General features: G+C 43.1%; 1 protein-coding gene across 2 annotated transcripts in view; it reads left to right on the forward strand.

The window, feature by feature from the left end:
• NEURL4 (neuralized E3 ubiquitin protein ligase 4) overlaps positions 1 to 22,889 on the forward strand; it is a 139,429-nt gene that overhangs the window by 64,619 nt on the left and 51,921 nt on the right. The window contains exons 6-17 of one of the 2 annotated variants that reach the window (XM_069215503.1): positions 43 to 131; positions 312 to 384; positions 1,483 to 1,744; positions 2,136 to 2,317; positions 2,963 to 3,048; positions 3,634 to 3,799; positions 4,294 to 4,492; positions 6,101 to 6,177; positions 6,350 to 6,428; positions 7,618 to 7,793; positions 16,939 to 17,067; positions 18,325 to 18,470. In XM_069215503.1, the coding sequence (XP_069071604.1) occupies positions 43 to 131; positions 312 to 384; positions 1,483 to 1,744; positions 2,136 to 2,317; positions 2,963 to 3,048; positions 3,634 to 3,799; positions 4,294 to 4,492; positions 6,101 to 6,177; positions 6,350 to 6,428; positions 7,618 to 7,793; positions 16,939 to 17,067; positions 18,325 to 18,470 (1,664 nt within the window). The remainder of the gene's footprint in view (positions 1 to 42; positions 132 to 311; positions 385 to 1,482; positions 1,745 to 2,135; positions 2,318 to 2,962; positions 3,049 to 3,633; positions 3,800 to 4,293; positions 4,493 to 6,100; positions 6,178 to 6,349; positions 6,429 to 7,617; positions 7,794 to 16,938; positions 17,068 to 18,324; positions 18,471 to 22,889) is intronic. The other variant, XM_069215504.1, reaches the window with a different exon arrangement.

The following is a 22,889-nucleotide window of genomic DNA, read 5'->3' on the forward strand; positions in this document are numbered from 1 at the left end:
CATGTCCTCATTGCCTCACTGATTTTCTTTCCTTCTCGGTAGGTACAATCATGATGAGTGGTTGTGGCATCCTAACTAATGGGAAGGGGACGCGCCGCGAGTACTGCGAGTTCAGCCTGGACGAGCTGCAGGTGAGAACTTGTCTCCTGCAGGAGCAAACAGCAATGACCTGCTCGGGCCCCTCGCCTTGCCACTCATTGTGTTCTGTTAAAGATATTGCCAGAGTGTCGCTTATCTTCCTTTTCTTGCTGAATTTGGTTTTGATTGTTTTTGTGCAGACTCCACCAAGTGTGGTTTCTTTCTTTTTACAGGAAGGTGATCATATCGGCCTGACCCGAAAGTCGAATGGCGCTCTGCACTTTTACATCAATGGCATCGACCAAGGTCAGTCTTTCCTCCTTTCACTCAGCCTATTTTAAGAAACCCTGGGACACATGTGGGAAAATAGCAGGAAAACCTGAGGTTGTGTGGTCTCCTTCATTAGAGTTGGCTGGCCAGTCTGAATATAAAATTGTCTTTGTAGTGTAAAATCCTACAAAGAAGTAGTCATTGGTTATTAATATTATGAGCCGGCATAGGCTCCAGTTAGGTTCCTTCACCTTAAAAATCTAAGTCCACTTTTTAAGGCAAGTAGTAAAATCGTTTACATATTCATAAAAATAGATTTTTATTGGGAAATATTGATTTATTTGTAGCAATAGTTTGCAGCTTTTTAATGCTCGCAAATATTTGCATTTGTCTACAGGGTTCTTTTCTCATTAGGCATCATTAAAGCACCACAAATGGTAAGGTGGAAGAGGCTACTGCTCCAACCAAACAGAGCAATACAGCATCCTGGGTAGCATCAGTGTGCCATAGTAACAATGCATCATTTTGGATGGGGATATTACATAATTTCTGTTTAATTTAATTGTCTGGAGGCCTGAGCAGTGTCATTGGTGCCACCATTATCCTTTTCTGAACAGATGCAGTATCCCATAGATTAGCAGCAATTTAAAGTCTCTATCTTGGTCCTAGGAATGCCATTCGAAAATGACCTAAATCAAACTATGTGCAAAATGAAATACAAATGCTGTGGTATTCAGCGACCTTGAAATCAGGTGACTCCCCCAAGCTTTTAAGCGCTAGGTTTTACTCCAATACACCATTACTTTTAAAAGGACATCATGTTTTCAGTGTTCTGTTAAGTAAAAGAAGCACGAGTATACCACCCCCTTTAACTTAAAGATGATACATATTTGGTATGAGCATTTAAATCCCTTAGAAGCTCTCTGCCAAAGACTCCCAGCCCATCATTAAGGCAGTAGTTGAAGATGATAAGCAAACACTTCGATAATTACAAACAAAAGCCTATTCAGATGGGACTGCTGCCAGTCCTTGTTTCCCTTCTTTCGGTCTTGCTGTTCCTACTGTCCTTGCTTTTCCCTACCAGCGTGTTCTGTGAATCCCAGTTTCTCCTTTGAGCTTCTTTCTTTCTTCCAGGTGTGGCAGCCACCCAAACACCATTAGTAGTCTACGGTGTGGTGGATCTCTATGGGATGGCTGTGAAGGTGACCATTGTTCATAATCACAACCACTCTGACCGGCTACGAAGAAACAACGCCATCATGCGTGCCCTTTCTCCCGATGTTGGGCGTCGCTCCATTGAAACCTCTGAGCCAGAACAGGAGCGACTCCTCTTTCACTCCAATTGCGGTCAGAAGGCAGCCATTATCAATGATGGTCGGACTGCCCTACGTCCACAGTAAGTATCTTGCACATGTATTGATCCAGTGAGCTATAATAGACTAAATCCATGGTTGTGGTGTTTTATCCCTCTGTTATAAGTATCTTACTGCTAATCCTATCTCCGTAATCAGGCCTAATTTTATTGTGCAATGAATGTTGTTAAACTGGCATGTGAGGCTGCTGTTCTAAGAGCTAGAGTGACAACTGTTTCTCTTCGAACCACTGGTTGTTGATTTCTTATAACCTGTTAGCCAGGATTTGGGTCTCTTGGTAAGCCTGTTATTCGAAGACAAACTCAGTGGTTGCAAACCACTTCCATTTCAGAGACCCCCAAAGTAAGACTTTTCAGAGTAGTATTAATGTGGTATTAGTTGTTTCTTAATGGTCTTTATTCTTTGTCTGCACAGTGCCACAGATGACTTCAACCACGGTGTTGTTCTCAGCAACCGGCCCCTGCGCAACAATGAGGTCTTCCAAGTGCGCATTGACAAGATGGTGGACAAGTGGGCGGGATCGATTGAGATAGGTGTCACCACGCACAATCCCACCTACCTGCAACTGCCATCCACCATGACCAACCTGCGCTCCGGTAAGGTACTGTGTTGGGGGATCACAGTGAAGGTGTGATGAAAATCTTTCCAGTGATACGTGCATGGCTGTTGTTCTTGAGATTGAATAGACGAGATCCTCGGATGTATTTGTAGAACAGCAGGCCAATTCCCAAAGCAAAATCGATGGAAGTCTGAAGAAGAGATTCTTTCGCTAGGTTTAACTTCAGAGATCTTTATGAGTTTGGTTTTCCAGGTTATAGCTAAATTCAGAACTCTAAAGAGGTGCCTTTCACCCAAGGCATTCCTTGTCATGGGACTTGTTGAATGCACAGCTCCGAGAGTTGCTTTTACAGCCTCATATATGGCTTGGGGTGATAATTCAGCATTGTTCGTAGCATTTTTGTATGTTTTTGTTTAGTGTTAAACGGTATGCTGAAGAATATGTTAGCATTCACTGTGCCTTTTCAAATTTTGAGGTGGTGTTTCTCTTTAGTCCCAGGTTGAACATTTGAAATCAATCCATGATGGTGCCCCAGGTCAGATCTCTGAAGTGTCATAGAGCTTTAAGATTGGACTCCGTGACCCATAGCATTTCCTCAGAGAACCATAAAAATGTTTTTTTTTTCTTCAAATTAGCATAATCTCCTCACCCTTTATACCTTATTGTTCTCTTGGTACTGCAGGCACATGGATGATGACCGGCAATGGAGTGATGCACAATGGCACAACCATCCTGGATGAGTACGGTCATAACCTTGACCGGTTAAAGGTCAGTCCCAACCCCACTTTCCTTCTCCAGCTCATCACTGAAGCTCCTGATTTCAGCCTGCCTGTCTTGCTATGCCTCACCTTGTCTCTACTGACATGCTTTCCCTACTAATCCACAACTTTCCCTAAAGCTACTATCTCCCGCTGGATTCTTGGAATCTACAAAGTGCATACCTTGCTCTGATTTGTGTCCATGAGCTGGATCTTCTTCCATTGTAGCTGCACATCTGTTCTCCATCTGTTTCTGGCCTGCTTTCATGCTTTTACGTCCTTTTATTTTACTTTGTCATCCTGGCTGAATCTCTGTCTGTGACCTGTCTGCATCAGCAGACATATTCCTGCTTCTCAAAATAATAATATCCCTTCCCAGGTATTTCTTGATGTTGCCCTCACTTTTCAAGATGTGCTCTTTCACACACCTTAGATGTATTCATCCATATTCTGTCTACATCTTCAGTAGCACCCTCTCCATTCCTTCAGACATCTTCGCCATGTACTTGCCAGGTCTGTTGAGCCTGTTTTCTTTGTCATGATGCTCTGCCAGTAAGCCTGGATAACCCCCTGCTCATACTACTTTCTGTCTTAGCAGGCTGGAGACACTGTTGGAGTGGTGCGTAAGGAGGATGGTACGCTGCACTTCTTTGTGAATGGAGTGGCACAGGGGGCTGCTGCATGGAACGTGCCTCCTAATGTCTATGCTGTGGTGGATCTCTATGGACAGGCTGCACAGGCAACAATTGTGGATGACTCCGGTAGGCAGACACACGTTGTTAGGGTTGCAGAAATTCGTCAAATCTCTGCTTAATCATTAATCAGTGGCCAAACTAGGATGTCAGAAAAATAAACAATTTTCATATTTTCTGTTAAAAATACTCTAAGGGCAAAAAATTATTTATGGTTTCAAACCACTTTTAGGGAAATGTAAACTGTTTGTTAATAGATAAATACAGTGCATGGCTTCAGAATTGCCTAGCTTTAAACAGAAGTGATATGGATCACGTAGCTTTACTGTACAGAACACATTATATATTTGCATGGGTTTGCAGTAGTGAAGTAGTTGGCTTAGTTTTCTCAGGACTTTCTTGGACGTTTAGTAGCAGTGAAGCACTCACATGAATATAGCAAGGGTGACCTAGTCTTTCCATGGAATTGCGATGTGGCAGAAATGGAGTTATAAAATCACATGCTTGCTGTTCTGTCCTGTCTCCTAAACCTGTTAATTCTCCATCTTGAACTGTGCCTTTAGATCTGCTTCCTCTGCCTGATGACCTGTCTGAAGGAAATAACCAGCTTTCTCCAAGCAGCCCTTCATCCATCACCTCAGTCAATGACCTCCGCTTTCACAGCTTGCATGGGAATAACGCTGTAATCACCAATGGGGGCAGGACAGCACTCCGCCAGAACTGTCGCAGCGAGTTCAACGATGCCATTGTCATCTCCAACAGGTTTGTTTTCCAGTAGCATGGATGGGTGGAGGTGGGCAGTCTCCTCTCTATGAAGTGTGAGCACCTCCGAAACAGAGGGTGTTAAAGCCAGGAGAACTTGTTTGAGACAAGAAGTTTACGTGAATTATGATTGATTCCATCACTTGTCTTTGGTTTTAGAGGCACCATTTTCAGTATTTTGTGGGGTCCAGTGGAATAGGAATACATGATTATTTTGGTAAAACAGCCCTTGAAAGCACCACAGAAAAATGCCATGTAAGCTGAATTGTTTTGAGCTTTTGGGTTTCGACTATGGGTTTACGAAATTCACATAATTAGCTTTTGCATAAATATGCTGAATTTCAGCAAATTTACTTGAATTTACTTAAGATTAAATGCAACCTAAACTTTGTCTTTTGGAATTATATTTTAATATGAAATGTCAATTTTTTATGCAAGAATGCAATTCACGATAAAGAAAAGTGCAAGGCGTGCAAAAGCACCCCATACACAACCACCCCTGTTCTGTTGTTATCCTGTTTTAGGGGTAAATTTTTAGTGCAATGGAAAGTTCTTTGTAAAATGTTACGACAAATGCTATGTGGCATAATGGCGTCATTATGTGGATTTTGCATAACAAGCATAACTCTGAATTTCCCAAAATTACTCAAACTACGCCAGCGTGATACAAAGTTTGGAACAGGCCAACTATTAACCAGTCTGGACCACTGAATGAATTTGAGGGGTTACATAATATACTAAAAATAAAGTGTGGTGGGGCAAATTTTTTTTTATTTTTTTTTCCTTATGAGCTCATACATGCCCCTTTATTCTATAACCCTACTCTCCCTGTTTCTCACTCTTACAGGTTTTTCATCTGCCCTCTCTCAATTTGTTTTTCTATCACTCTTTTCCTCCTGCTTCACTTTTCTGCTGTTCTCTCTGTTGCTGTGAGTTAAAGTCTGATGATGGAAAATAACCCTTGGTCCCCAAAATGAAGCACTGATCTTAACCAAGATATTTTAAGGGTGATACATTTTTGAGCAGCTTAAATTGGGGATTCAAAGGAAACCGCTGCCTCAGTATCCAAGAGTGGATTGCATGTTTGATATAATATATAAGCAGTGACATTTAACATTGTCAAAATCAGAGAATCCACATCCAAGCAGTAGTGAAGTGCTAATGGCCCAGGCAATAATACTTTCTGGAAAATAAGTTGCATGTAAAGGCTGAATGATGTTGAGACAGTCCACGACATTGAAGGAAGGTATCAGGTCTAACCATTAGTGTTATCTTAAGGAGATCTGTATGGTATTCACATGAACTACTTTTAGTCGAAAACCTCTCCCCAATCAGCGATAATTTTTTGCCAATTTGTCTTCTTTCCAATTTAGCTCCTACCAATCCTCTTCAGAGGCTTGTATGAGGGAAGATTATGGAATGGACTTTACGGTGATAACTAGAACATTTGGGGTATGGGAGGGATTGTGGGTCAGAATCAGTAAAGGTGGCAGAGTAAAATAGCCACAGAACACGTATCATTTTCTGTATTTTTACACCACTATATAGCAGCAGGCACACAGCATTAGAACCTTGGCATTTCTAAACATTTACCTTTGTTTGCCACAGGCCCCTACGAGATGGTGAACTGTTTGAGATTGTCATTCAGAAGATGGTGGATCGCTGGTCTGGTTCCATCGAAGCTGGTAAGTTTCATAGAAGGGGCTGTTGTGTTCGAAGTGTAGGACCTCACTTGAAGAGGTTTTTGTCAATGATGCAGGAGGTTTCATACTTGAGGTTTGGAAATGTTATCTTCCAGGAGAGGTGCAATATGTCTCGAATTCCCTGTGATTTTTTTAATCCCTTCATATCCTCCAGGTGTGACAGCCATCCGGCCAGATGAGCTGGAGTTTCCAAACACCATGACTGACATTGACTACGACACCTGGATGTTGAGGTGAGGGATAGCGTGTCTCTGCCTTTCATAAGTCTCTGTCAGACTATTATCGCCCCTCCTGTCTCACAGATCTCTTTCTGCTAGATGTGCATTACGATACTCTTTTCCTTCAGATGTTCTGTTACCTAAGCTTTTTCAGAGGACAATCTCATTACATCCTTCTTTCTTTGTCTTCGTGTTAGCTGTGTAGATCTGGGATTGTTTTCCCTTTATGTTTGGATTTGGTGGATGAGCGTGTCACTTGTGCCATTTTCCAGCTCTCTTTGCCTCATTGGGTTTCTCGGTGAAACCGATTTGCAGTGTTGTTTTCCTATCCCCGGCATCATACAGTTGGTAGGTAGAGGGGTTTCTGGTATGATACTCTATTCCTTGATCTTAAGTAATGGCACTATCGGGTAAATCACACTGCCTTTACTGGATTCTTGAACTTCCTCCTCTGGTGTAGTTTGCTTGACCAGTGTCTTCCCTTTGATCTCTCTCATCCACACCCCATTTCTTCATCTCTGACAGGCTAAACTTAGGTTACCCTTGGTAATAATCCCTCCATGTTTTACTGTAGAATTTACCTGCAGCATTTATAACAGTCCTTTTCCCACTGTGCCCATATGTAAAACGCTGGTCCTGTTTCTGTGCTCCTTGTGCTGTAAGGTCATGTAAGTGTAAGGTTGCTTGCTAAAGCAGCCTTCCAGCAAATTTGGGCGTTCCATTAAATTCTATATTAAACTATAATAATGGTGCCTTTTCTCACTTTAACAATTGATCAGTGGTTCATGGGTTCTCCTGTTTTGTTTCCCTCCATACGTATAACATTCCATGTGCATGTTTGTTACTGTCTTTCCTTCCGTCCGTTGGTAGGCCAGTAACTAGAAAATTCTCCTGTTTTCACTCCATCTCGTATAATTTTCCACATCCTCATCCCTCTACTTCAATCCCTATATCACGAAGTATCTGGGAATATCACTGGTGTTTTTTTCCTTTCTGCATCTTCGTTAATTCTTTCTTGATGTATCAGTAGCTTAACGCGGGTCACTTATTGTTTTCTCTTCCACATTGTCTTTCTCCTGATTGATTACTACTAGTTCTGGTGCCATTCCCCCATCTCCTCTTAATCTCTCTTCTCATGCTTTTTTTTGTGGTCTGTTAATTTTTTAAATTTTTGATGAAGGTTCTATTTTTCGTTTCCCCCCAGTGGTACGGCCATCATGCAAGATGGTAACACCATGCGCAATAACTATGGTTGTGACTTGGATTCACTGACTACTGGCTCTCGGATTGGCATGATGCGTACAGCCAAGGGCGACTTACACTACTTCATCAATGGCGTGGATCAAGGCCTCGCGTGTTCTGGACTGCCCTCAAGCAAAGGTAATATTATTGACCATCAGCCTTCCCAAAAAGTAGAGGCCCACACACAAAACTATGCACATACACAAATTAGCAAGCAGTCAATCAAAAAAATGCACACAATTTAAAACACACACGCACCCATGTCCCATGTGGCTGAATTGATGCTGATCCACCATAGAATCTTCTTTGCTGTTCATAAACATTAGACTATCTCTGTTTATATGCTGTATTCCAGAGCACATTTATGTGTGTGTATACGTGCGCCTGTGTGTGTGTGTATATATATCTATATATCATTTTTTTAAATGTTCATAAAGAAAACAGGGTTATAGGAGGAAGCATTTTCTTTTCTTAATCGTCACTTGCAGTTTCTTTTGCACCATAACAAAAAATCACAGTTGGCTTAGAGCCTTCCTATTGCTTACCATTGGTTGTCTTTATCGCCCTTCTTCTTTCTTGTTTCTTATTCAATGACTTGCTTTTTCTCTTCTTGGGTTTGCTCTTTCATTGGATCATAGCCTCTCAATCTTTTTTTTTGATTGCCTAATTTGTATAATTTGATTGTTCACATTTAGGAACTATTTCTCTCTTTTTCATTCAGCCCTCCATGAGGGGGAGTGTGTTTTTGTTGCTTTCTCTTGTGTGGTGCTTACCCCCAAACCTCTGTTGCTTCCCCTTCACCCTCTGCTTTCTTGCTTCCCTGCCCTTGAAGTACATTTTTTTTTTATTTAAGCAGCCTCAGTGGCTCCATCACACCACACCCACAGCTGTTGCTTACCCACTCCCCACCCACTCCTCTGTTGCCCCTTGCAATCATATAAATATTTTTTAATTTTTGGAGAGGGTAGAAGCTGCCATTTGCTGCCAAGCCAAAGAGAGCTTGCACTTTAATATGTTTTTCCATTTTATTTTTGATTCAGATGGCGTCCGCCATCTTAAACCAGCAAACAAAATGACACACATCAGCCCGTATGCCCTTGCATGGATGGTGTCCTGTTTATGTTCATAGGTCATCATTTAAGCACACCATACTATGCTGGCTACCTAGCTGTGACTTTTTTTGTTTGTTTGATTGCTGCTTAAAGCTTTTTGCTTTTGGATATTATTTATTCAGATTACCGTGTATACCGTAATCATGCTTTGCTCAAATTGTTATGACCTTTGCACTTGAACTGCCCATTACTGAAGGTGAGAGTTTCTTATTTCAGCTTTTTTTTTTTATCCAGGAAAGCCACTTAGCTGCCCTTTCAGCCACCACATAACTTTTGTTTTGATAAGTGTCCCTCCTGTAGTGGAAAGAGGTGTTGAAATCATGAATACAGTTGTGTGGTTTGTCTTCTGTACTTTTGCAGCATTGAAGTTTAGGATATGTCAGGAGATGCCCCAAGGGCAATTAATAGAGCTCAGTACTCACCTGACGTTGAAGCTGGACCTACTGAAAAGAGAAAAGATCCTTCGGGTCCTGCTCCAGCAGTCGGACCAAGAAAGGTGGCTTATCTGCTTCTGGCCTTGATTAAAACATAGTTGATCACCCAGTTGGGCCTATCAAAGAAGATGGGCCATTCTTGGTCAATTGTGAGCTATACAACCTTGAGATATATGACATAAAGGCATTTCATGTTGAGAGCTTCACAAGCTACTGATATACTGTTGAGGCTGTTTTTACCCTTGGATCTGACAGGTGCCTTATAGTCCTAGGTTTTTATATCTTGACATCAAGATCTACATCAAAATCCTCTGCAGTGCTGCCAGAATATAATCAGTCATTGAGAGAAAAAAAATACATTGTTGTCTTCATCTGGATGGGTTGAATCACTAGCAGTGGGCCCAAATTTGGAGTTTGAGCCTATATAATTTTCTGAACCTGATGGAAATTGGAATCGAATATGGCAGCTCTTATTTGGTAAATTGTGTGCTATGGGTGAGTGCCCTTCCGAGTTACACTAATTCTGCCCACAGTTCATGCCCAGAACCATTATTTGGGATAACAAAGCACTTTTATCTCAACTTATCTAGAAATATTGTGTTGCAAGTCTTATTAGAAGTATATAAATTTCCGTACTCAACCCTTATTTCCTGAAGTAGAATACTCCTTGGAGTGTTTTCGTTAGAGGGATGCCTGAGCAGAGGTCCATTGTCTCTGGAGGAAAGGCCTGAAAAATAATAATTTCTGTGCTAGAGTTCGTTCTCCCTTTTGACTTGGATCATAACATTAAAGGCCAAGCCACTGACCCATAAATACATTACATAAGAGAGGATATACCCAGCTATCAAAGTGTACGCTTCTCAATCCCTTGAATTCTGTCTGATTCTCCTTGTAAGAAATTGAGTTAGTAGTTGTGCAGTAGATGATGCCTGCACAAGTAACAGATCCACAAATGGCACCTCTCTGGGAACCATCACCCTTTTGTAGAGCTTGACTTTGTCAAGGTAGTGAAGAATAGCAGTCCAAGTCCTATTCAGTTAAGGTGGCGTTGGCTAGTTATCTACATTTACTTGCACCCAGTAACACTCAATAAATGATTGTCGACTCTGCTATTTCTTTGAATAAGGATAAGCACATTTATTACATACACAATGGATAATACTATGCACCAGTTTACAAATGTATACAAAAGGTAGGTGGAAATAATTTTGACATTCTGAAACCACACATGACTACCACCCTCCCCCTACCCCACAACAGATAGAACATCCCAGTATAAGGGGGTGTCATTCTCAACAACACAGACCTATTGAATTTGTCATGGTGTCAACACACCAGTATATAGGACAAGCCTGTTGGCTTTGTCAGGAGGTCACTACAACGATAAATCAGGCAAGAATATTGACTTTTGTCAGAGGTCACTGCAACCATATATATCAGAAATCAATCTCTTCACTGGAATAAGTAATCACATTTAAATACCATAATTATGTCAATACAGGCGTTGCAGTGTGTACTAGAAATCAATAACGTATATTAAATAGAACATTTAAAATCAACATAACATGGTTTCTCTTTCTTGTACTACTTTAGGCAACTTAGAAAGCAGCCATAGGACCAACCAAGAGAGGTCCCTGCACTCCCAAGCTGTAGATCAAAATCTCTGGCCCACCGTGCTTGAAACTGAAGGCTAAGCAGTCTGGTGGTCATGAATGTGTTGACGCTGGAAACTTAGGATCTTTAACAAAAATCACTTCTGGAGAGGGTTGAGGCGGCTGCAACTCCTACAGGTCCCTACTACACGTTAATTAATTGATGGTGACCCCGCATTCTTAAGTTCACCACAGAGCGAGAAAACAAGCTCCTCAGGAAAATATGGGGTGCATCGTCCTTTGAGCAGTGCATATTTGATTAGTGGCTCCGGCTGCTTCCCTCTACCAATGTGGCCAGGTGCCATGCATCTTTACTTAGGTTTTTAAGTGGGGTGCCCGGTCACACCCCACACACTGATTCACAATCAATAATATTTTTCATTGGGGAAGAGGAGTACACTCCTGAGCTGCCCGCAGGCTTGGGATCTGGCAACGGCCTGTCCTTTAGAGGGGAAGTGTCAGCAAACCCCCCACCCGCCAGTTCCATTCCTCAGTTCGGGCTCCAGAGAATGGAGTGCTGGGATGCTTCCTTTGTCTTTGGGCCCTAAAATTGGGGTCCTAGGCCCCTCCCGTTAATGAGCTGGCACAGAGGCTATGGCCTGTGGAGCAGGCGACATCAGAAAGCACCGCCTCCTGGGGGCCTGGCCGTCCACGTGGGAATCTTGAGTGTAGTGGCGAAGCTCGGGTGTTCTGTGGCTCGAATGTGGGCTTATTTAAATGGGCTTCAATCTTAAATAAATATTCCTGTTTAACCTATTTACATTAATAAATGGAATTAATCCATCAGATTCTCTGACTCCCAGAAAAAAGTATTCTATTCATAAACTACTTTCATTTTCAATGTCATTATTTACACTTTTCTTTCATTTTTTTTACTCATTCTTATTTTCATCCTATTTTCTCAAAACAAAAAACTTCAGACACATTAATTTATCCTGCCAGCAATACAACTAAATCAATACAATGGAATATATACAACTAACCTGCCCACTCTTAATTTATTGTCTCTCATCTACACTATATACACATTACCCATGACACCCTAAAAGTCTTCAACAACCCAACAAAGAGATCACTCCTCATTCAGCATTCCTTTTTGTGTCTTTATCTTGGTTCTCCAAACAGTATTGGTCAACACATGTTTCTGTGGATATCACATTTTCCTGGCCACCATTTTCAGGCCCTTTGACCAACAATTTTTCTTCTTTGACCCAGCACAACAAGTGAGGCATATTACATGTTATTCCTATATTGATGCTGTTTAGCTGGCTGTAAATGGTGACTTCTCTTATACCGCCAGATTACTTCTTCCGCGTATTAAGCAAAACTAGGGAGTATCCATTCCAGGGCTGTCAAAACTTTGGTTCCACCGTTCAAATCTAACAATAGTCAAATCCGTTGCAACACCACAAACAATTGTCGCACTCCCTCCTTCTCACAGTGAGTATTCTAAAATAAAATGTCTAGTTTTCACTGTACTGTTCTCCTGGCAAACCTTCTCAGTGACAGAGGGTAGTCGGTGACTATGTTGGATTAATTAGATGTATTAATGTGGATAGATTAAGCAAGATGTTCATTTAAAAATGTTGTCATGTTATTCACCCATATCAACTGTTCAAAAACCCGGGTGATGAAGAAGCAAAAATTCTGGATCCACTGAATGGGCAGAACGTGTTTCACTATATACGCCGTCACCAGCTGACACTACGGGGTGAACTAGCCATTGCTCAGGAGTACTATTACCAAGTCAGCAGTAACAAGTGGCGATGGTTTCTGACTACACATACCATCACATACCATTTACCAGTTGTCCACCTCCACAGATACCTTTTTGCTGGCTGGCTGACACCTCACTACAGGAAACCCAGACTGCACTAAGAAAACTCCTTCTTCTAGGACAAATGCATCCAGGAGACTAAACGCCTACATGACGTGAGAAGGTCTAGGCCCACCCTTGCCCTTGTTCATGCAGCACTGCACCCACCACACTGGCAAGGGTTCAGTGTCTCAGTACTGATGCCATCACACTAGACACTTTTAGAACCTGTCCCACAAGTCACTGGCTGTTCTCCCTCTGGAGATTACTCAACCCAGTACCCTCACTCTTTTGGGTCCCCACACCCTAAAGATGCAGGTCTAGGCCCCTTTCAGGATCTCTGACCTTCTCCTACATCACTTGCGCTGGGGTCTGTAGCTGCTAAAACCACCCATGTGGGATGACTCGTCCCTAAACATTCCTGACCGGGAAGAACTCTTAGGCCGTTGGCCTGGGTTCCAGCTGAGACACCAGAGTCCAGCCCTGTCACTTTAGTGGTCAAGCCAATGTCGCTCACCACCACATTGGTAGGGTCTAGAGGACTGAGGTCTCCTGTTGTGTAACCTGCAGCACACCCCAGGAACCTCAAATCCTCCTTGTTCTCCACTGTGAGAACAGAATCTATACCCCACCCCCCACCCCCCACACCTTAGGAACGCAGCCTTTTTATTCTCAGGAAGACTGATGTTTCCTAAGTGAACCATCCCAGGAATGTGCATTCCTCCATGAGAACAGAGTCCATGTGCCCAACTCAAGGGTCACCAAGCCCTCCTGAATCTCAGGAAAACCCAGGCCTCCCCAAGGAAGAACTGGCAGTTCCTCCTCTCAGCAGTCCCACCCACAGGAACCTCCCTTGGAACCTAGAAGGCTACTGCCCTCCATTGTGAGAACAGGGTCCATGTCCCCTACTCCAGGAATTCCCAGCCCCCCAACCCAGTGAGCCAATTTTGGCCCAGGTTGGCCTCACCTGACACCTACTTACAACATCCTCAGCCTCCCAGCAGTCAAGCTGAAGGCCATCTAAGGACCCTGAAAATCCCTCCTGTGAAATGACAGGTGACTCTGTAAGCACACCTTGTTGCCTCCCTCCTTGGGGCATCTATTGTACCATTGGTACACCCAAAGTGCAGGAAGACATCTGTAGCCTGCCCTTCTGGCAGCTCAGAGTGACATGCCCAGACAGAAGTGTCTAGCACCAACTCAGACTGGTGTACAAGCATCCCTTCACTCAATATAGGCACTACCTGCCAGACTTGTTGTGCCCCTGTAGGAACAACCACCTTCTGCACCATCTTGCTGGGGGCCGCAAACACCTGTGAAATCTCTTGCCTGTCAAGCCAGGACTTTCTCAGGGGGCCTTGACAGTCAACAGTAACAATCCCACATATGTTGCTGCTCCCCTGTCCTAGGGTCTCACCCCACGAGCCCTACCTGATTGGACAACAGGCTAGGCATAATCCTAGCCACTACCTCAGGTTCAGGTTAACCAGTCTCTAGAATGACATCCTTCACTCTAGTTGGGCAGTTGCCTTCCCAGCCCTGACATCTCAGAATCAACTACTAACTCCTCCCAGAAATCTAGAGAATCCATCATCCCCTCTCAGATCTCCTGAGGGACAGTCTCTAGCTAACCTAGCAAGTCCAGGGGCTATCACTTCACCCTCTGTCACAGGAATAATACCCTTACTATGCCATCTGCCACTATTTGATACCCTTGGACAGCTCCCCTGTCCAACCAGCTTACCATTGGAGGCCAAGGGAACTACAACATTAACTTGCACACCACACCATGGGAACATTTCTTGGACCATTCCAGCCTCCTAACTGGAGCGGAACACGTTTGGGGTGCCTCTTACTTCTGTGTACTCTTCCACCCCACTCTTCCCGTGAATTCTGGCTTGTGCCAATGGCAGGAGCATCCCTGCTAAGAGAATGACAATGTGGGCGCCCTGGTAAGAAATCTGCCTTGCCCAAGGAAAGGACAATTTCCTGGAGCTCCCTAATCCTCTCCTACAAACCAGGAAGCATGGCCCACTCCTTCACCTCACATCTGTGCAGAGAGACCTGTTGCAGTCCCTAAACCTACAGACAAGGACCCTCCTCATACAAGGCTAATGTGTGTAGTGTTCAGGGGAATTGCTCCCTAGTCTCTCTCGGCTCAGAATGAGGAAGTCCCGAGGTCAGCTGGAGAGAGTCCTTAATCCATTCAGGTCCTTGTGTTTTTAGCTTTCTATAGTGTTTCCTCCATCGCTGTTCAAGTCCAAGGTCTAGCTCCCTGTCTCTCCCTTGCACAAGGGTTTACAAGTATAGGTGGAATGCCAGGCACCCTTGGCTAATATTAGGATGCTGCATCACCCCGTGCCAACCTCTCCTGCACAGCACCCTTCGACTATCTAGTATGGCAGTGTCAAGTAGCTCGTGTGCAGGCTTTCTGAGGGCCACAACTGCACCCCTAGCTGACATCACTGCCATGAACTTTCCCACCAAAACTTCAAAGGTGAGCCCTTCTTCGGTCGGCTCCAACTGTCTAGGCTTCTTCTCTTGTTCACTGGGACTGCATTGCCCTAACCCTGGTGCAAAGTGCCGGCTAATTATCAGATGCAGATTTTCTTCCCTTCCCCTTCCTCTCCAGAAATGGAGTGAAGTGGTGATAATTACTTCTTTTGTATGGGGAGGTCTTTGCTTGCTGTCCTGGGGGCAGAGTAATTAACTTGACCCATCAGCTCAACAAAAGGCCTGAAATCTGATTCTGAACTTTAATACATGAATGACAATTCTGAACCACCCATAAGGTGTACATGTGTGTTATTGGGACCCTATTATTCATACTTGACATGCATGTTCCACCCTTGTTTGACACCTCACTGGACTATAAAGGCCTTAGTGGGAGCAAAAATGCAATTTAAGAACGATTTCCCCTCTGTGTATAATACAGTAACTCTGCAGGTAATCCAGTAAACCCTACTGGCCCTATCTGTGAATGCCCACTAATAATAGGCCTACTCTAGTTCAGTATCTATCTTTGCGGACTCTTTTCTGCGCCTGGCTGCCTCTGCATAATTACTGGGCTGTGCCCAAAGTTCTCACATGCGCAGCCAGCACTCCTGTGTGTTTTAGACTACCATAGTCTAGAAACCCTCTTAGGGCCAAGAATGGCGTGTTAGAATGCTACCCCAATCGATTGCCCCTGGTTAGACTTATTGCAAGCATCCTGACATCACCTTTTGTGTGTTTTATGTTTATTTACTTGAACTAGCTAATTTGAGTCTTGCAGATATAATCCTCCTAAAGGGCCCATCCTTTGCAGTGTTTACTTATCTTTGAAGACTAGGTCAGGTGTATCCACTTTCTTTTTTAAACCAAAATCTGTTTTATTAAATTTTGAGATTGCTGCAAATAACCAATTACAGGTGGGGTCATATTAACACAACTATCTCATTTCCTACAGGCCCATAGAATCACCTACCTAAATATCATTAATTTACTGTATGTTGTGAGCTTGTAAACCTACCATCTCTTCCTTGGTTGTTGAGATGTAAATGAATAGATCCATTATCAGCCAGAGAAGCTTACATTTAAATATTTATATGGTGTATGTACCCTCTTCCAGTATCACCATTTTGAACAAAGATCATTAAAGAATACATGAGATGGCTCTTCCATACTTTTCCCTCACTGATTAAATCGCCGCCTTCTTGAGAACTCAACACAGTGCCAGCAGCTTTAATGACCACTCCATTTGAATTGATTTAGAAAGAGCAGTAAGGCATCTGCCTTAGAAGACAGCATTTCTGATGGCTGTCACATCGATAAGAATTCAGTAGGTTGCAAGCTTTTTCCACAAATCTTACCCTTCTGAAATAACAAGGTTGTTTTAAGAACTTAACCAAGATTAACAAGATCCCGTCATCATTTCATTTTAATCAACAGGTTTGCTTTGTCAACCTTCTTTCCTCATCTGATAGTACCAGTAGAAATGCTGTTACATCCCCTGAAACGCTTACTGGGTCATTTAAAAATGTGTCTACTAAAATGTGTTTTGGAAGACTGTCCAGAGGCATAGGTACTCTACTATTCATGAATTCAAAGTTAGTGGCACTTGTGAACTAGAAACCTTTAATGTTAGTAGCTAAAATTAAGAATCTGCGCATAAAAACATGCCAGCATGATGAATGGAAACATTTAAACACTGAACCACACGCTGTCCGTCATTGAGCCTGGAAGAACTCAAAGCCTTTTTTTCTGGTATTTTCTTTTGTGTTTTTGTAGAAGTGTATGCTGTGATTGACCTGTACGGTCAATGTGTGCAGGTGACCATCACAAGTGCCAGCGGCCCCATGGACAACAGTTTATCAACCAGTAACATCACTGAGAAATCTTTCCCCATCCATTCACCAGGTGAGAGTTATGCACATAACCAGTGTGCAGCCTTCTGCACACAAAGGTATAGGTTCTGAGTTGAATGCATGCATGTCTGCTGGACAGCACAAATGCCCCTGCATTTTTGTACCAAAACATTCACTAGCATTTCCAGGTTTTATCTTCCCACCCTCATCCTTTTCCCAGTTTTCCCATAGAAAGCTATAGAATGTATATATTTGCTTGCAGTGCATAACAGATTCCATGTTTGACTTGTTGACCTCTATAGAGACCCTCCTTAAAAGGGGCATAAGAAATGGGGATGTGAAAATAGAACTCTGCTTGTAATCACCATGCATCAGCATTAGAACCCTGCCTCGCCATTTCTGCAGTTTACCCCCGGATGGGTCCCCCCTAAGCTTGGTAGGCTGATAGGTGAATGTGTTCAGTTCAGTCAGTGAGCTAAGTGTTAATAGCTGGTGACAAACACGCTAGCAACCCCTTTACTAAGAACCAGTGTCTCATTAGCCAGTTCTTTGCCATTTGCTGATGTGATTTTGAGCAAAGTAATGGTTGCTTGTTCACAAATTGTCCACATGTATTGACAATTCCTTGCGTTCAGTAGTCACAGTCTCTATTCGTCAGTAGAATATCTCCAGATCACTACAGTATTTTCAGTTTCCCTATGTCAGAAGGACCCCAAGTTTTAATCAGGCTGGTGATGTTGAAGTATCCCTTATTTTGAATCCATGTTTACTTTTTATTCTGAAATCTCAGAAAGTCAGGAGGCAGTTAGATTGTTGAGTAATCTTTTTTTATTTTTTTTATTTTAACCTTTGTACTTTGCTCCGCTAGTAAGGCGAATGTTTCAGCAACAGTGTTGCATAATTCAGTGTTAGTAAAATAATCAACGCCTCGTCCTTCATGCTAAGACTTTAAAGTTAGTGGATTTTTTTTTAATTATTGTGTTTGGAATTGTTTTCCCGGGGCAAGTAACAACATAGATTTTTATTATTCAGCACCCCAGGACTCCTCCGTTGGCCTTGATCTGCCAGCAAGAAGGCTCTGTGGGATGTCTGATTTTTGTAAAAGATACTTCATTTGTTAACATCATAAAGACTCATACCAAACTGGCTATGTTATTGATATAACCAGGATTGAGTCTTTTGAAATGTTTGAAGGATTCTTCCCTGACATGCTGGTTATACTTCAGAGTTGTAGCTCTACTTGAAGGATGTCTTTGCTGGAGGTAGGATTGCTAGGAGTGAGTCACCTTTGCCATATTGTGCTTTTCAGTTCCGGGTGTGGCTCATCGGTTCCACACCAGCTGTGGCAAGAACATCGCCTTTCAGAATGATGGCTGCAGGGCAGTGAGAGTGGCGGGCTATGCCCATGGTGTCCTCTTCAGCATGAAGGAGCTGAAGACTGATGAGATCTTCGAGGTAAGCACCTAGCTTTAATTGAGGCTATAGTAAACAATCCTCCTCCCTTTTTTTCAAATCCTATTTTGAGTAGCTGAGGTTGCTTCAGATCCGTCCTTTCGTTGCAGGAAAACTTCTGTTTTTGTTTTTTTGTGTTTCACCTGATGCATACTTTGATGGTTGTCTCCGCACCTTGTTGTGTAAAGCAATAGATACTGCAGCAGTGTTGCTTTTTAAACTAATTACTTACCTCTAACTGCTGTTCTCCAGCGTTATTGTTGATGGATTCACATGCTTGAATCATTATTCCCTGTTCAGTTGGGAGTCTCATGGTAACAATAGAATTGCAGTAAGGTCACATTCGTTAGACAAGTTATCCCCGCCACATCATTACAAATGACCTAGAGATCAACCGATAAGGTGAGGGTGCACTGATCCACTAACACAGAGACCTCCCATTTAAAGCATGTTCAATTTTGACTGGAGCTAGGGTTGCATGCATGAAAGATGCCAACACTGGAGTACTGTTGTTGCTGGTAAGTATGCATTTCTTCTTTAGCATTGGTTGAATCAGAATAGCAAGAAGTCTTCAAAATTTTAGTATTTATATCTCAAGCAATGTTTAACTCCTTCGCAGCCAGGCCTTTTCCCCCTCCTGTGCCGAGCCTTTTTTTTGGCTATTTGGAGCAGTTCGCGCTTAGGCCCTCATAACGTTTTGTCTACATAAGCTACCCACGCCAAATTTGCGTCCTTTTTCCCCCACATCCTAGGGACTCTATAGGTACCCAGAGTTTGTGGGTGCCCCTGGAGGAGACCAAGAAACTAGCCTAAATACAGTTACATTTCTTATTTTTTTTTATTTAAAAACAAAATGGGAAAAAAGGGCTACAGAAGAAGGCTTGTGATTTTTCCCTGAAAATGGCATAAACAGAGGGTTTGCGGTGGTAAAATCGCCATCTTCCCAGCTTTCAGGAACAGGCAGACTTGAATCAGAAAACCACATTTTTCAAAACAATTTTGCCATTTTACTGTGATATACCCTATTTTTCACACATTGTTGTGCTTTTAGCCTCCTTCCAGGTAGTAATAGAAATGGAATGGGTGTGAAACCAATGCTTGATCCCGGAAAGCTAAACATTTCTGAAAAGTAGACAAAAATCTGAATTCAGCAAGGGGCCATTTGTGTAGATCCTACAAGGTTTTCCTACATGAAATAACAGCTAAAATAAAAACATATTGAAATTGAGGTCAGCCATTTCTCTCCACGTTTTACTCTGTAAATTTCTCCTGCCATGTCAGATTTTTAAAAACAATATACCATTACGTCTGCTGGACTCTTCTGGTTGCAGGGATATAGAGGGCTTGTAGGTTCATCAAGACCCTAGGTACCCAGAGCCAATAAAGCAGCTGCACCTTGCAATGGGTTTTGGTTGTATACTGGGCATACAGCAATTACATTGGTGAAATATAAAAAGTGAAAAATAAGTATCAAGGAAACCTTTACATTTCCAAAATGGGCACAAGATAAGGTGTTGAGAAGCAGTGGTTATTCACACATCTCTGAATTCCAGGGCCCCCATACTAGCAATGTGAATTACAGGGTATTTCTCAAATAGATTTCGTTTTAACACACTGTCTTACATTTGGAGGCCAAAATGTAGAGAAAGACAAGGGGCAATAATACTTGTTCTTCTATTCTGTGTTCCTCCACGCCTCCTAATAAAAATGGTACCTAACTTGCATGTGTAGGCCTAATGGCCACGACAGGAAACACAACATGGACACATCACATTTTCCCAAAGAAAACTGACCTGTTTTTGCAAAGTGCGTAGCTGTGGATTATAGCCTCTAGCTCAGCCAGTTGCTAGGGAAACCTAGCAAACCTATACATTTTTTAAAACTAGACACCTAGGGGAATTAAGAATGCAGTGACTTTTGGTGTTCTCACCAGGTTCTGTTACCCAGAATCCTTTGCAAACCTCAAAATGTCGCAAAAAACACTTTTTTCCTCACATTTAAGTAATAGAAAGTTCTGGAATCCAAGAGGAACCAAAAATCTCCTTCCGCACAGCGTTCCACCCCCACCCCCCCTCCCCAATTCTCCAGCTAAAAATGGTACCTCACGTGTGTGGGTAAGCCTAGTGCCCATGACAGGGAATGCCCCAAAACACAATGTGGACACATCACATTTTCCTAAAGAAAACTGACCTGTTTTTTGCAAAGTGCCTAGCTGTGGATTTTGGTCTCTAGCTCATCCTGCACCTAGGAAAACCCAGCAAACCTATACATTTTTTTAAACTAGACACCTAGGGAAACCCAGGATGAGGTGACTTGTTGCGCTCTCACCATGTTCTGTTACCCAGAATCCCTTGCGAACCTCAAACTTTGGTAAAACAAAACACTTTTCCCTCACATTTCGGTGCTGCAAAGTTCTGGAATCTGAGGTGAGCCACAAACCTCCTTCTACCCAGCGTTCCCCCAGGTCTCCCGATTAAAAATGGTACTTCACTTGTGTGGGTAGGCCTAGTGCCCGCGACTGGGAATGCCCCAAAACACAACGTGGACACATCAAATTTTCCTAAAGAAAACTGACCTGTTTTTTACAAAGTGCCTAGCTGTGGATTTTGGTCCTGAGCTCAGCAGCCATCTTGGGAAACCTACCAAACCCAAATATTTCTGAAAACTAGACACCCGAGGGAGGCCAAGGAGGTGTGATTTGCATGGATCCTCCAGTGGTTTCTCACCCAGAATCCTCAGCACCCCTCAAATTTAGCTTAAAAAAAACAAAACTCATTTTCCCCAAATTTCTTTGTGGGATCACTGCACCGCACAAATGTCCTACCACCCAATGTTCTCCTCAGTCTCCCAGTAAAAATGATACCTCACTTGTGTAGATGGGACAAGTGCCTGTGACAGAAAAGAGCCAAAAACATCTAAAAAATGAGGGGGGAACCAAAGCAGGTCCAAAAAGGCAGTTTGAAAGAAACGTTTTTAGGTTGACAAGTGGGGCAGAATTAATATCGCTATAGATGCGACAATGCTGGGTGGTAGGACTTTTGTGGATTCCTGCAGGTTCCATCACAAAAAATGTGGGAACAATGTGTGATTTCCAGCAAAGTTGAAGGTTTGCAGGACATTGTGGGTAAGAAAATGGTGTGGTGCAAGTGAAGCACACCACCTGACTCACCCAGATGTTTAGTTTTCAGATGTGTCTAGGTCTCGTAGATTTTTCTACATGGCAGCATCCCAAATTCCAAAAAGTGCAGCCCTCACTATTCCAAGTGGTACAATTTTGAGAGTTAGACAAGCTCTCATGGCCCAGATGTAAAACCAAAACACAAAATAATCAGATGTCCTCTTGCTTGCTGAAAGACTGTTACCCCCTTCCGTTCGCCTGTGTTTTTGGTCCTGGGCACAGTTGGGGTTGGGGCATAACCATGCCCATAATGGTTGGTAGCCACCACCCCACTATTTTTTTTATTTTTTTTATTATTCCCTGGCATCTAGTAGGCTTTCTGCACCCCGGGAGTGGATTGGGGGTAATTGCCCCATCTGCCCACCGGTAGGCAGAACAACTGAAATATTCTTTAAAAACATGGCCCCCTGGGAGCGACCCTTGCTCAAGGGGTCGCTCCCCGTATGTGTATATATATGTATATATATATATATTTTTTTTTTTTAAAGCTCCCTGGTGTCTAGTGGGTATTTCTGCAGCCTGATCGTTTTACGATCAGGCTGCAGAAATGCTTATAGAGACACGAAAGGAAAGGAAGGTCTTTACTTTCCTTTCATGCCTCTGCCTGCCCCCACCTCCCGGGTCTGAGCGTCCAGCGTGATGGAAGGCCTCTACTGAGGTCTGCACGCGATCGCTTGTTGACGTCATCAGGCATCACTGGCGGGGAGAGCTGAGGGTGGAAGGGGGGGGCGATTCCCCATCCATCTCTGCCCTGGAGCGAGGCTCATGGGGGGAGGGGAGGGGGCGCCAGTGCTCCCCTCATGAGCTGTTCCAAAGACGTAACCGCTACGTCATGGCACCTCAGCGCCGCAGCCAAGGACGTAACCGTTACGTGCTTGGCTGCCAAGGGGTTAACAGTTTCAGTTAGAATATTGATTCAGCTCAATATAAGAAGTAAGCAGGTGGAGGCTTACTTTAGCAAAATAGATTACAATGTACTGCCTGTGCCTCAATGAGCCGTGGAATTTTCACGTACAAGAAGTAGTGTTTAAGAAATGTGTGGAAGCTCTTTTGTTTTGTCATTCTGCAGATGTCGGATAGGGGAACATAGCATAGAATGCTACGGTTGCACTTCTTGTTAAATGAGATGACACATATGTCTTTATTCGCCACCAGCTTTGTACTTAAAGCTTAATGGCTGAGGCTATCCACCTTATCCCCTGCTTGAAAAAAGGCTGGGCTTTCTGCAGTAGGCCAAAGGCCAT

Source organism: Pleurodeles waltl, chromosome 12 (assembly GCF_031143425.1).
Source record: "Pleurodeles waltl isolate 20211129_DDA chromosome 12, aPleWal1.hap1.20221129, whole genome shotgun sequence".
In the NCBI taxonomy this organism is placed as follows: Eukaryota; Metazoa; Chordata; class Amphibia; order Caudata; family Salamandridae; genus Pleurodeles; species Pleurodeles waltl.